At 44.2% G+C, this 15,319-nt stretch overlaps 1 protein-coding gene across 1 annotated transcript; it reads right to left on the bottom strand.

Moving 5' to 3' along the window:
• Positions 1–319: 319 nt before the first annotated feature.
• kmt5c (lysine methyltransferase 5C) lies at positions 320–14,431 on the bottom strand. The gene is made up of 9 exons (XM_063019012.1): positions 14,200–14,431; positions 12,248–12,380; positions 10,700–10,865; positions 9,818–9,927; positions 9,535–9,698; positions 8,312–8,331; positions 7,705–7,841; positions 7,336–7,499; positions 320–7,146 (listed from the first exon to the last, which is right to left on the bottom strand). The coding sequence occupies exons 2-9, from the start codon at positions 12,358–12,360 to the stop codon at positions 1,853–1,855; spliced, it is 6,168 nt and encodes a 2,055-aa protein (XP_062875082.1). The 5' UTR covers positions 12,361–12,380; positions 14,200–14,431; the 3' UTR covers positions 320–1,852.
• Between the last annotated feature and the right edge of the window lie 888 nt (positions 14,432–15,319).

Genomic DNA, 15,319 nt, shown 5'->3' on the forward strand with positions numbered 1-15,319 from the left:
GTTGACCTCGCTCCCTCTGGAGGAACCCAGTTGACCTCGCTCCCTCTGGAGGAACTCAGTTGACCTCGCTCCCTCTGGAGGAACCCAGTTGACCTCGCTCCCTCGGGAGGAACACAGTTGACTTCGCTCCCTCTGGAGGAACCCAGTTGACTTCGCTCCCTCTGGAGGAACCAATTGCGGCCAGGTCGAGAGCACACCCGAGTTTCGAATCTGAGATATCAAGCTCTTAGTGGGCTGGCATTACAAAACTGCTGTGCCAGCCGATTGCCTGGCAACTCCGTATCAACGCCCATGGTTATTAAATGTGATGGTGCCCTGAGTGACGTTTTATTCAGCTGTTGCGCTTTAATATAAATCAGAATAAGGGTGTCTCATCAGCGTTTTAAAAGATTATGTGGCAAACCGTTTATTTATATAATTTCATGTCTTTTTACAGTGGAATAGTTATTAAGACTTACAAACTCTCTAAAAACAAGATATTCCACAAGACAGACAGAGTGAAAAGGAGAACGTCGTCCTAGAAAAAAAAGAAAATACATTTTGTGTACAGTACAATCAAAACGTTGTTATATTAAAGCACCATGTGGAGCATATTGAAATAAATATAAATATTATGTTGGCCTTCTTTGTACACTGAGGAAACAAACACGACTACACAAACATTTGTTTTCATGTACACTGATGTGACAAATATGAAATGTGTAAAAATGGGTGAAAGAGAAAAAAATAAGGGTAACTTCACAAACCTTCCAGACTCTAACATATAGGAGCTTAAATATTACAAACAGCATGCAAAGTTGGGTAGAAAGGTAGTGCCAGGCTTTGAGCCGTCATGTTTTACGGCACTTTTCAGTCCCAGTGGGGTTCAAAATCCCTCAGATTAGTGTCTGAACACACGTAGGCTCATATGAGCTCCATGAAACATGACTTTTGGCAGTAAAAACGTAAATTCAAGCACGTGTTGAGCAGAAATACTGTCCTTTACTTCACTACAACAAGGACCGAATTATGCGACGTCCCGTGTGTGCCTTATGTGGCACAGTGGATCACTGGTATGCATTCCTCACCTCGAACAGTCTTAACTCACCTTCTAATGGCTAGGTTGTTCACCCACCCCACTAACCCCTCCTCAGACACACCTGTGGACGCCCAATCGGGTGATAGCACTCTATTAGCAGTGGGATTGTTTTACCGCCATGCCACCCGAGCGCCCATGTTGGAGACGAACGACTTTGAACACACAAAATTAACCCCTGTGCTTAGATCTTCATGAGCTGGTTTATCCAGTTTACAGATTTAGGATCATGCCACTGATGAAATATAAGATATCCAAGTTAAAAGTAAAATATATCGACACGATATGAGCGAGCAGGCTAATCCAAGACTGGGCTTAATCGGAGTCTGAGAAACGAGCATTAAATGAGCTTTTCCTGCACCGTTGACCACGTGGACTAATTAAAATAGCCAAAGCTAGGAAGGCAAACAGAACGAAAATAAACAAAGACTGAATCCTTTCTTGGTCCTTCATGAACAGACCAGAAATGTTTGTGTAGACCCTAGACCTTCATGTTACTTTTACTGATGAGTATCGCCAGTATGAAGTTATATCACAAGTATGGTATCTCCATCAAGTGGCTGATCTGAAACTACAACGTGAGACCTGCAACATTTCACATTAATATTCTACACAGTTCATTACGGGAGCTAATGAAGTCAAATTTTCAACATATATATTTTTTTACACAAAAACCGTCATCGTAAATGCTAAGAAGAATTCATTTAAAAGTCCTTTGTCTTCACATATAAAACAACATATTTGCATCATCAGTAATAAATATGGATTTAAGAACCATTAATCTGTGTACTGCAGGTCCAAGTCGACTGTACCATCAGTCACGACCAGCCTCAGCCTCTTGGGCTTGCGATCAGACAGGGAGCCGCTCTGCGACTGGGACGACGGAAAGTGATGAGCGATGACTGGATGGCACCCAGCCTGCCCGTGCTGCTGGGAGTTCTTACTCGTCTCCGAGAAGCTCTTAGGACCGGCAAAGCTGCCCATGGAAGGAGAGTGCGAAATGGCCGAGGGACCGCACTGTTCGACGATGAGCCTCCCCTGGGTTCCAGAAGGCTCCATAAGGCAATGGTAAGTGTAGTTTGTGGGCATGGACGAAGAGTAGTTCAGGCACTCGCCGCTGTCGTTGTAGTTCAGGGTGAGCGAGTGATCGCCGGTGAAGTTGACCACGTACGATGGGTGAGACGGCTGATTGTACACGAAGCTGGACGGCTGAGCTTTGCTGGCCTGGACGTTCTGACCGACGGCGTCTCTGTAGCTCTGTAGTTGAGGACTGCCGTGCTGGGAAACGGCGGGGGAGAGCCGAGAGCCGAAGTTGGCGTCTAATGGATCACAGTGCGAGAGAAACAGCTGACTTCTGTCGAGTGGAAGAGAAGCTTGGGAGCTCTGGTTGGGAGCTACGACCGCCTGGGGTTTATCCTGTCTGAGGTTTTTATTCTGAAGTATGCTGTGATTCTGAGAGCTTGTGCTATGGAAAAATGTCGAAGGAATGTCAGGATTGTCAACCCTGCTGTTTTCGAGCTTATCGACTGGCATATTTTTACTAGCATTTGTCGTAGGCTTGCTGGAGTTGTAGTAAACCGGGTAAACCTTATCAGGCTGTGGTTGGACCTGACCTATCCCCTTGTTGGGGGTTACGGTCTTTGCATCTCTCATATATACGCTTGAAGGACAAGCAGACGATAGATCTGTTCGGCTGCGTGAACTCGATGGACCAGGAACAGGCTCGTTAAGTCCAGACTTGGTGCCGTGAGACTTGGAGAGTTTAGTATCACCAAAAGAGGAACCCTTACAGGCATATCCTCCTCCTTCAATTTTCACCAGACTGTTAGGATTCTGAAACATCGTCGACTTCTTTTCATAGCCCTGAAAAACGGTGCTGCCGAGGTTCAGAGGAGACTCTGAGCACGGCGTGGTTTTGCTTCCTGTGTGTACAGAGTGGAAGGGTTTGACAGGGTTGCCCTGTAGTACAGAATTATACAGGCCTGGCACTGACTGGTTTAAAAACGCGGGTTGTGATTTATAGCTCGAGCTTGCAAAGTGGAAAGGCCCGTTTGGTTTGTCCTTGGCTTGAACTCTTGCGAAGTCTAACTGGGCCGACAGACTCCTCGGACCATCAAAGAAATTCACCTTATCCTGAGCCTGCGGGCAAGATGCAACAGGAAGTGTCTGCTTAGCATTCAAGGATGTATTAAACACGATCAAATCCCTTTGGTTGCTCGTTTTATCTGCCAAGCAAAGTGGAGAATCTTCCCGGGTCTGGAAAATCACGTTACGTTTTCTTGACACGCCACCAGGCAAGAGTTGATTCCTTTCGGAATCTTTAAAAGCCGCTGAACTTGCTGCGGAACAGAAAGTCTTTTCTTTGGAAGAGAAGTACGATTCGCTGTTTAGTGATGCAGCATCATCCCTTGTGAGTCCAAGATCTGAAAAACTAAGGTCTTCGGGAGTACCGAAACTACTGCCTGGGCTCGGGGAACCGAGGTAGGAAGCCTCCGGATTCCATGCGTCAGCCGGACTCTGAGAGAAGGGGCTGCTAAAGGATCCGGTGTTGTGCGGTTCTCCGGGGCAGTAATCCGTTAGCGTACTCGGCAGAGCGCTTTGCGACTGTGTTTGATCGTAGCCGTCGAGATTCAAGCAGGGGAAATCCAAAATGTCCTCAGAATAGTTTGAAAAGGTGTCAAAAGGTGACGTGGGAGGCGACAGGGGCTTTTGACAGGAGGTAGTTGCGCCGGTGCTAGCAGAAACGCATCTTTCTAAAGGTTGCTGCTGGCTCATGGCTTGAAGTTTAGAGAGGCTTTTGTTGATTTGTAGTAAATTGTGACACAAGCCAACCTCACCTCCCTCGCTACTCTCTGGATTCTCGGCCCGTTCGTTCTTTTTAGCTGCATTTCTTTCTTTGCCCCTCGATTCAGCGATAAAGGCCACGTCTGGTACCACTTCATTATTCGGAGAGTTTAGAGACAAGGGTGAAAGAGAGAGAAGTGACGGCTCTGAACTGATTGTACCTTTATCACATTCTCTAGCTCGGTCACTCTTGCTAGCAGCAGTCCAGTGTTGGCAGGGAGAGAGACTCTCTTGCTTTACTTTGCCGAAAGGCATCTCTCTCAAAACCGTCCTGTCAGACGAGATGCACGACAGAAGTCTCGGCTCCCTGAGCGTAAAACTTCCCGATTCCTTGATCCCGTCCTGTTTCGAAGCTTCTTTGCCGTCCACCTCCCAGCTGCTCTTATCCTTGCGGCGCAATCGCAGCAGAGGTAGCGGTTTCATGTCAAAACTGTCCACCTCTACTTTAAGACTTCTTGTGGGTTGATTCTGTCGTTGCGGCTGCCCGGGATCCTCCAACGGACCCTGAACAGACGGCGGTCTGTTTGGACTCTTTCCACTGTTGACGTTAGCACCGGGTATCTTTCTGTGTTTCTTTTTAGACTTGAAGGTACTTTCTTTCTGACAGTGCTCCAGGACGTCTTGAACAGCTTTAGTAGCCTGCTCCAAACCGATACTCTTGTCGACTTCTCCATGACCCCGGATCCTCTCCATTTCTAAGTTTAAAATCGCGACAGAATCCAAAATGGCTCTGAAGGGGTCTATCCCGTTTAAACTTTGGGTTTCGGGGGCGGCACCGTCACCCTTGAGCCCACCCTCCATTTCCCATTCTCTCCCCCTCTTTCTTTTCAGTCGTATTCTGAAGTTGGGGTTCTGCTCGTCCTCCGAAGTGCACAAATGGTTGGCATCATCTTTGGCATTTTCTGGCGCTCCTTGTTTAACCTGGTCGGCTCCCTGTGATGTTTTTGTGCCATCGGACTGTACGTCTCTGTTGTGTTCACCTGTCTTTCTTCCTGCGTCAACATATTCCTTTGTATTTGTCCTTTTACATTTCCGATTTTTACTCTCTTTAAATCCGGGTGTCTTTGCTGGTGATGGGTTAACTGTACTGCTCCGGTCTCTGAGTACTCTGTTATGAATGAACCGTGGACGAATCCCTTTTCTGGGCTGCTTCTTCCTAACCACTGAAGGTTTGGATCTTACCGGGGGGTCAGCTTTGAGAGTTGAGCTTGATTGTAAAGACAACTTCTCCGATTCAGTATTAACACTCGCGTTGCTTTCGGACACAGGTAAACTGTCCGTCTTCGTCTCCGCAGGCTTGCTGGGGCACTGCGAGTCGGTCGTGGTTGTAGTTACGCTCGCATCCTGATCTGGATCAGCGTCTAGAGACTCTCGAAAAGCACGTTTCTTTAGAGGTATGCTGCTCTGAGAATTGTGATCCATGCTGCCCTTTAGAGGCGAGACAGGCTCCGAGGGGAGTGACGTACCTCCCGGTGGTCTTTTCTGTGAATCGCACTGGTCCAGCTGAGTTCTTGTGAAATCAACGTTTTTTTTAACTCGTTCGCTGCTGTTCGAGTTTTTCTTCCCTTTATTTGCAGTAAGGGACACAGATCTGTTTTTACTTTCAGTCTCGTTTAAATTGTCATTCCGCTTTGAGGAATTTCTGAGTATGGTGTGGTAGCGTTTGCCAGCCTGAGTTTGACTGGACGAGTAACCGTTCTTAAAAATATCAGACAAAAGCACTCTTGCATCTTTGATAAGGACAGTTTTGCTTCCAGACCGCAACATTAAATTAGTTTTTTGCGCAACTTCTATCTGTTTAACGCCTGAACCTTCGTCTTTCTCTTTTTCTACTTCACCTTTACTCTTTACACCGGCTACTGACCCTCGTTTCGTCGGAGACTCCGCAGACGCCGCAGTGCTGACAGGAAGAGAAACTTTACTCTCATTCTTTCTCTCAACTTCCTGTCCATCAAGTCTTTTGCTACCGTTCTGCGCCGCCTGTCCAGCTAGTTGTCCGTCAGAATTTGTACTGCTTTCCAAATTGCACGTCACTTTTAAGTACCTGTCCGCACTCTGCGTGAAGTACATCTCCCTCACCCCTTTCTTTTCTTGCGCCCTGGTGACACCTTTGCACCTCTGTCTGCTCTTCGTTAGGTTCTGCTGAGGTACGGCTTCGGTCTGCTCCTGATCTGCCCTGCCATCTGCCTGCTCTCCTGGGACTGAGACCCTGATCAGACTGACTTGCACGTAACGTGTCAAAGCTGAAGGAAAACAGGGAGGGGGATTGGCGCAGGAAAGGGGCGAGGAGGAGGTAGCATCGATGGAGGGAGAGACAACAGAAGGTTTGTGTTTTTTGTCGCTCCCCCTGGTGAGTTCCAAGGCTGTGGGGAGATCGGAACCCCCGCCGCTAGCAGCGTCGGAGACAGCGATGCGCTCCTTGCTATCGTTCGAGGCCTTGTTAGAATCGCCAAAGCTGCTCTGTTGCTTCTCTGTGAGGATCTTGGATGGTGATGACTTGCTGTTATTGCTGTTATCTGTTCCACCCCTAACAGCACGAGTTTTGCCAAAACAGAACTTGGATACGGCAACACGTCTGGATCCTTTACCGACCGCGCCTGCTCTACGGCGAGCATGTCTGCCCCCTTTCTGCAGCTTCATTTTTATTGTCTTTTTACTCAAGTGAGGCCGTTTACGGCGATTAAAAGCTCCGGGACGTCTCAACTGACTGTGGATTAAATTTCTGGCTCTGGAAGAAATCGCCATCTGACGAACAACCGTTAATGCCGACGTGTCCCCATCCAGTCCGCTCCCGTCTCCGTTCCCCTCAACGCAGCCACTTGAAACCGATCTTAAACTGAACGGTTTTAGGTTTAATTCATGACTAGGGTTGTTCCCTAACGAGTCGTTAGAAGTGTCCGGTCCTTCCTCAGCTCTGGTCAGTTCGTCGGTGGGAGACGCCGAACTCCGATCGCTGTCGTCGGTGACCTCCGGTTTCGGCCTCTGGCTCTCGATCCTGTGCAGGAAGGCCCGCTCTTTGCTGGCAGGGTCCTTGCAGCTTAACAGAAAGTCCAGGCTGTGATTGTACAGGCAGATGCTCAAGTCCTTGAGTTTGAAATGACACAGGGAGGATAGGAGGAAACTACTTTGCCTCTTTTCAGTCCTTTTGGCTCGCTTGGTCTTCGCCATCCTACTGCTTACTGACGGGGCGTGTCTCTTCAACTGCTGGGAATTCTTCAAAGCGCAAGCTGAGAGACGGGGCAAGAGAGAAGAGACTTAGTTAAAACAGGGTAAAGAGGGTTTCACAATGCCAAGTAACTCTGCCTTTCACATGATACCTGCCTGAACCGGGTTGATACCCAAATATTACCATAAGTTACGCAAACCTAAACTGCATTAATATTCTGAATCATGAACGGCTGTTATTATGAAGTTACCTGGGTTGGATAGAAGGAGGAATGGACTCGGGGTGCTGTTCCCTTTCTCTCTGTTTAGCCGAAGGTCTGTCTCTCTGAATTTATACTTCTGACCTAACGGATCACTCGATCCTTCCCAGTCCTGCAGAGTGTCCAGCCTGTGCCTGAAGAATCCTTCACCTCTCCTAAAAACAGTAAAAATGAAAGTAATTCATATTACATTTACAAATACATCAGCTAAATCCATTATATTTTTGTTAAAGTCTAAGGTTACTCTCATAAATGGCCACAAATGAACCCGAAATGCTAAAAATAGACTCGGAAAATGATGCGCCAGGCACAGAGAGCTCTCGGGTGTCTCGAATCGGCGTCCCTTTTGGGGCCGCTTACCTCTCGCAGGTGCAGCACTCGCACATCTCGTTGTCTTCTCCAAAAAAGCTGTCGCCATAGTAACATGTGATCTCTTCCCCAGGTGAGATGGGCCGGACCACCTTCACACATGCTCCGTTCTTATCCCCAGGTACAAACTGGCAGAGGAAATAAGAGAAAAACACAGTGAAACTTTTATGAGTGGGGGAACAAACATTTAGATTTTTGCATTAATTTCCTTGCATACAAGAATGGATGATTGATTCCTCTCGTCTCGTGTTTCCGCGAATCCTTCAACCTCATATTTTATTTGACTGACTGAACACTTTTATTTATCCAGGTTTGAATCCAGCACTAAGGGTGCACCGATACACGTCCCCCAGTGGCAAGGTTCAAGATTCGAACCCCCAGAACGCAGGCAGTGCAGTTAGCAGCAGCCTGGCTCTTACTATTAAGCCACACAAGCTCACTGGGTACAAGAAGAACTTTCAGCAGAACCTTTCACTGCAGAATTTGGACTCGGGTGTGACCGGGTGTAAACAGGACAAATGACATTTCTACACCTGATAATAAGTGAAGAGGTTTGGACAAACAGTTGAACAGAAAGAAGGTAAATGATTTATCTTACCTTACAGTTTGGCCGACAGTCTAAAGATAAAAGAGAGAGAGAGAAACAAGTAAATAAATAAAAATAAGCTTCTGTAAAAATAAGCAAACTGTGTCTGCATTGAGAGTAATGTAGTCCCACTTCTATATACTGTCCTGTTTATTGCATATAATGTTTGTTTATTTATTTATTAGGATTTTAACGTAATGTTTTACACATTACAGAACTGGTAGTTACTGCTTACACAAGATTCATCAGGTCAAGATTAATATCAAACACAGTCATGGACAAGTGTGTATCTCCAGTTCACCCCACACAGACACGGGGAGAACATGCAAACTCCACACAAAAAGGACCCGGCCCGCTCAATTTGGGAATCGAACCCAGGACCTTCTTGCTGTGAGGAGACAGTGATACCCACCGAGCCACCCTATATAATGTTAAAACTTGTTTAAATAGTACAGTTACTCAAGTAAAACTCGTGAAAGATTCGTGACAGGTTTTTAACTTTCAGCTGCTCCCATATTTAGGGGTTTTTACGTCAGATCCCCGTCTTGGCTGGGATTATAATGGTACACTCAACTTCTGCATACCTCGCTTCACTAGAAAGCAGATAAGAGCCTAATTTTTTGCAGACTGTAAACTTCATCATAAATAGCAGGTAAGTTGAAGTTGAAGTGTTATGTAACATTTACATTTTTGGCATTTAGCAGACGCTTTTATCCAAAGCGACTTACAGTAATGTGACAGTATATTGTCTAAGCAATTGAGGGTTAAGGGCCTTGCTCAAGAGCCCAGCAGTGGCAACCTGGCAGTGGCTGGGCTTGAACCGGCGACCTTTTAGTTAATTGTCCAGTACTTTAACCACTAGGCTACAACTGCCCTATTTAAGCTGCTGTTTCCTGTTCAAGTGATTTTAAGCATGTATCTCTTGCTTGACGGAGCCGATTGCATATTTACGTTTGATGAAAATCATCTAATTCTGATTTCTAGTCCATCAGATTCTATTGCAATTATTATATTTTATTTATTTGCATTATTTTTCTTGGGTAAATACATCACAAATATCTGTTTAAATCCAGACATTCTATATAGGCGCATAAATAATACGTTTTAAAATCAATCTGTGCCTGAGCTCCCACAAAGCTGGTATAAATGATATAAGTCATATAGTCTAACAATTAAACAGAATTACATTTAATTCAGCTCACTGTAACTCATCGTCATGTCTGTGCGTCTCTCACCGTGGTTAATGAAGGCGGCGGGTCCAAGCCAGAGCTGAGCACACTGCTTCCGCGTGGAGTACATCACGCTGAAATCGTTCACCCCCGTCCGGAGCACGGCGCTGTCGGCAGGACTGAGCTCGGCGATGCAGCCCTGCAGCACCTCCACCCGCTCTCCGACCGACCTTCACAAGCGAACACGGATCAGATCAGTGAGCCGTACCTGTCAGCACTCTGCAGCGTGTGTGTGTGTGTGTGTGTGTGTGTGTGTGTGGGGCACTGTGGTCTGTTTTGGGAGCCTCACCAGTGTCTCGTTGCTGTGATTTTGGCTCCGTTGGTCTCTGAGGAGTAGCGGTCACATGACTCGATCTGCACTCCGCTGTCTAAGAGGAAGGCTGTGATATATCGGTACATCTGCGAGAGGCAAACAGCAAAACACAAACAAAGAAAAGGTCACCGATTATGCACTTAAACCTGTAAAAAGCAGTTTGGGATGCATGCACACACCCCCAGGCCGTAAGATTCAAAAACAAAATTCAGAGCCAATAGTATTTTCTTGACTGTTATGACTTGTGAGTCTGTCAGTCTGATATCTGCTTCATTTACATCTAAATCAGGTCCATTAACTACTGTACAACTGTGTACGGTTTTTATCTGGTCACAACTAGTACAGTCTATTTCCTCAGATTTAAACCTGCTGCAGCTTGAGGATTCGATTTATTGCTACGGAATCTTAAATACTATCCCACCTCCGACACCTACTTTATATAGTCGAGCCTAGTAAATAGAGCTTTGGGCCATCAATTGGAAGATTGTGGGTTCAAATCCAGGCTCTGCCATGCTGCCCCTAACCCTATTCTATACAATAGACCCCAACTCTGACTCCAGCTTCCACACAAGCTGGGATATGAGGAAGAACCATTTCATAGTACTGTACATGTGTATATGTATATATGATCCGTATATGATCATCGCTATTACCATTATAATCACTTAAATGTGTCAAAAACCAGCAGTGACTGCTGTGTTTGTACTCTGACTAAGCGCTGCATAATTTAGTCCGCAGTAAAACCGTGTAAAAAATGACGAGTCACAACATTATGCAACAACAACGTGATCCGGACAACGATAACCCAAAATAAAAGTGATTGAGGAGATGAGACATAAAGGAAGCAGGTTCACCCACGTGCTGTTTCAGCAGCTCCTGCCGGTGCGAACCCAGGCCGTTGAAGTAGTTGCTCGTCCACTCGCCATCCAGCAGTGCGTCGAAGGTGGCCTGGAAGTCCCGAGTGCGCTTGAAGCGCAGCAGAGTCTCCCGCAGGTAGCTCCAGCGCCGAATCTCTGGCAGGGGACTGAGGAGATAAACGTGTAACTGCTGATCTGATGGCTGATATGAATTCTGTGTATAATTACGACCAGATTTTGCTCACTGGTGATGCTTTGCATGTAGAGTTTAAGTGTCACACTTCCAAAAAAAAGACAGGTGCGATGTCCTGAAAATATTTCAGCTGCTCAGGACATTTGGCGTTTCATATAGAGAGTCATTTACTTCACTCTCTTATTCGTTTGCTTGTTTTGTAATCTGGAGGTTGCTAACTCCTACCCACTAAACATTCTCGATAACACAGCAGGTCCCAGGCTGGGAGGGTGAGGGGTTACACGCTTTTCTAAAGCACATGAAGTCAGCAAGTGACTGTTTTCCTACTACAGCTAATGCAAACATAACAGATGAGTATGTGTGGCAACACTGGGATGTATGCATAAGTTCACTAAGGGAGGAATGCAAACCCTCCCACTCAGACAGCACAGAAAAATCGCCTCAGAATGATATGATTTCCTTTTGTGCTACTTAGCAACCCAGCCATATGTGTTCTATTAATATTATGTGATGATTGTTTTAGGCTGATTGTCTTCTGTGCCACATTATTAGTTTAACTCTTGACAATGCCTGTGTGCTATTTTCATCCTTATCGTGCAGCCCAAGTGCTCACATATCTACCCCTGGACTTTGTCTTTAAATTCCTGAAATGCCAGCGAGCCACTGGTAAGCCCTTAAACAAGGCCCTGAAATCACAAGTGTTCTAGGACACCATACTATAGCTGACATGCATTATGGCCTCCATATGTTAATACAGTGGCAACAAATACTACAGTCACTTGTTCAAGTTACATACTTTTAAAAAGTCAGCACTTGTATATTAAAATCTGGTCGATTCATTATTTTCCAGTCAGCAGACAGGACCTAATCTACCGCTTCGAATATACCCCACTTTATACCCCACTTACTTCATCCAGCAGGACTGCAGCGACTCCTGAAATGTTTAGTTTCAGTCATAGGTTCAAGAGCTTTTCTACAATATATATTACTACTACTACATATATACTCTCCACATTTAGTTTATGAATTTAAAAAGAATTTGTTAGGTTATAACAAATAAAGAACAAAATGTATTAAAACTATGGCAAAAGCTGATTTTAAACTTCCTTTACAAGGACAAGATCACACATTACAAGTATTTCTAGAATTTAATTTCTCTCTTCAGGCACCTCTTCATTAAAAAACGCTTGTGGTTCAAGACTCCCATAATAAAATGCTAACTTTAAGCACTTCAAGCACCTCGTATTGGCCTGACGTTCGTTTAAATATAACGTAAAATAAAACATAAAGAGCTTAACTTTTTTTCTGAAATACTTCAATATTCAACAAAGTATTTGATTAAGTATCGAACGCTACCTTATGTTCATCTTATGGGTGCTGAACCCGAGCAACGGGTCCAGCACCAGACTGGTGGCCAAATCATCCGTCTCACACAGCTCCGTCACACTCATTCTATATGATCCTTCCATGTTCGCCCACCATCCACATGCTGAAAGAGAAAGATAAGCAAAGTTACGGACGGCAACAAAGTAGACACAATAACATTAACCGAGATAACCACGTTTGTAAACCGGGAAACGATATATAAACCAAGGACGTTCTGATATCTGCTAGTAAAAACAGCAGACTGGGAAATATCAGGAGATTAACATTGCAGAGTTCAGTGCATGATCTTACTTTTCTCTTAATTAGGTTTCATTCATGTTTTAACACTGTTTATCCTGATCAGGGTTGCAGTGGGTTTGGTTTTCCATGCAGTAGAACACCCCAAACAGGACACCAATTTATCATGGACCCTCATCCATCTCACCCTCACACATTGCCAATCATGTCTGTATTTAAACGCCAAACCGGCTGATAGAACTGCTGATAATTTACTCTGTGTACCGTAATTTGATTAAAAAAGTGCATACATTACATCTATAAGTGATAAGTGTGTATTTGTATTTGTCATAATATTTATTTGTATTTATCATAAGCTAAAACTTGCCAACTTTTCAATTTATCTTGATATAATTATTTATTGTTTTGCAGCTGAGTAAAACAATAACTTTAAGACTTACATATTTATCACAATGTCACTCATTCATAAGCAAAACAGTGTGCAGTATCATTTTTCCCAGTACATCTGTTACAATACTTGTTGAAAATGCTTTCTAACAACTACATTTTAGAAGACAATTCATTATTGCTTTGACTATAAATAGTTACTGCATGCTGTTGTAAAGTTATACTCTTAAAGTCAAAGGTTTACATACACCCTATGTGTGTGTTTATCTTTGACAGATAGGCCAGAAATATAAATGATTTCACAGCCCCTACAATACCAACAAATAACTGCAAGAGCTGTCATTCGATCACAATGTTTACCATGACTGACAGGTTCCATACAAAGTGTATGATGTGATTCTTAAAATCATGCATGCATGTAAACAAACACGGACTCTCACATTCCATCTCACCTCATGAACCTTGAACCGCTGCACGATTGCACCTCAAAATGACTGCTGCTACTTTTTTATATTTTAAAAGCTTTATACTTGGTCTTATTCTGTTAGTTTAAATTGTATTTTTATGTATATTTACATTTACGTTTTCGGCATTTAGCAGACGCTTTTTTCCAAAGCGACTTACAGTACTGTGACATTATACAGTCTAAGCAATTGAGGGTTAAGGGCCTCGCTCAAGGGCCCAACAGTGGGAACCTGGCAGTAGTGGGGCTTGAACTGGCAACCTTCTGATTACTAGTCCAGTACCTTAACCACCAGGCTACAACTGCTTCAGTATATATACACTCATAATTGACGTTTGGAGGACAAGCAAAGTAAGAATGTAATTGTACAGTGTAACTGCTGTTTATTCTGTGCACATGACAATAAAACTCTTGAATCTGTTAAATCTTGAATGCAAGTGCTCAAACACAACTGTGAGCTCCAGTGCATGTGTCTGTGCTGTTTTGCATGTTGAACTGATTGGTTTTGGCAGCATAATTATGATTATTGTGATTCTGTACTATGTTGTTTATGTTTAATTAGATTCCCAGAAGCTGAGGGTTAATCAGCTGGTGGTCACATGCAGTCAGCTGATGAGAAACATGAGCACTGGTGAGCATGACTGAGATGAGGTGAATCTGCACTGATTTCTTGGCATTTTGCTGCAGATTCTGCAGCCGCACACAAGCTCACAGCTGGCCTGATATTACATGCAAGCACATTCACACGGTCTCTGCTCCATATCACTCAATAAAACACTCAACTGATGCGTAAAACACAAATCTGTGCATGTATAGAGCTGTTGTTACTACATACCTGACGGGCTTTCGTTCGAATTCCTTCCTAGTGGGCTCGTGCAGACTGGAAAATTAGCTCGACAGGCTAACACCAGCTAGGCTAAACTATGCTAAGCAATGTTAGCCGACTAGCAATTGTTTCTCTTCCTAATCTTCATGCTCCGACTCCTTCTTTTCGGACGATTTGACTCTAAATCCACGCTATAAATCTAACATTAGACCGCAGTCGATCAATATTTGCAGATTTCTTGTTTTTTCGAACGTCGATTTTTTTTTTCCTCGAGTATTAAAGTTGGTTAGTGTTTGCAGATAGGGCTCAAGGAGGCGGTTACAGCAAAGACGTCACTAGCTTTGCTCTGATTCGTCAATCGGGTCGACTGACACTTGTCTCAGCCAATCGCGTGTGTCCGTGAACCGTTATTTAACATTCAAACTCGTCTGATTCGAAGGACGGTAGGAAACCGGCCGTATTTCAAACACTTACATTTGAATCCAAAAGTGCACTAGGTAGACTCCATGTGCTACTACGATACAGCAGAGTAGGGCACCTAGATAGGGCTCATGCAACAGTTTAGGACGAAGTCGGAATACAGCCAACTGTACGTCAGGCGTATAGTTATTTAGGATAGCTTTCTGAACCTGCCTTTCAAACGAGAATTCTGAGATTTAAGGCCTTAAATGTTTGGAAAAGCTATTTAGACACAATTCAATCGAACTTAGATTTGAAGTAATACAACAAGCGCGTTTAAATCAGATCAGGAACAATCTGAGCCATTCTCCGACAAGAGACATTATTATTTAAATGGCGCCTTGAATAGGAGGGGCGTTGCCTTCCAAACACACACACACACACACACACACACATAAAAGAAAACATTTACATTACTAGGCAGAAAGTCGAACATCCCTGGCCAAATTCTATGTTTTGTTCATGTTCTAAGTTACAAACCTATACAGGGAATAAACATCCAACATTTTCCTTTCATTTGCTGAACTCAACATATTTGATCTTTACATATTGTATATGTGCATGTTAAATATTGCAAATAAAGAGTAATTGTGCATTTAAATGTGCACCTTTTATTACCTGTGTAGGATGTAAACTTGTTTTCACTTAGAAAATCATAAAAACATGGAAT

The sequence above is a fragment of the Trichomycterus rosablanca genome, chromosome 22 (genome assembly GCF_030014385.1).
Source record: "Trichomycterus rosablanca isolate fTriRos1 chromosome 22, fTriRos1.hap1, whole genome shotgun sequence".
NCBI classification, from domain to species: domain Eukaryota; kingdom Metazoa; phylum Chordata; class Actinopteri; order Siluriformes; family Trichomycteridae; genus Trichomycterus; species Trichomycterus rosablanca.

Excerpts from the sequence above, each read along its gene's own strand:
- kmt5c (XM_063019012.1), bottom strand. The coding sequence starts at position 12,360 with ATGGAAGGATCATATAGAATGAGTGTGACGGAGCTGTGTGAGACGGAT. Across the intron at positions 9,699-9,817 it reads ATCACAGCAACGAGACACTG|GTCGGTCGGAGAGCGGGTGG; the intron begins GTGAGGCTCCCA and ends TCGCTTGTGAAG. Across the intron at positions 7,147-7,335 it reads CCTCCTTCTATCCAACCCAG|CTTGCGCTTTGAAGAATTCC; the intron begins GTAACTTCATAA and ends CCCGTCTCTCAG.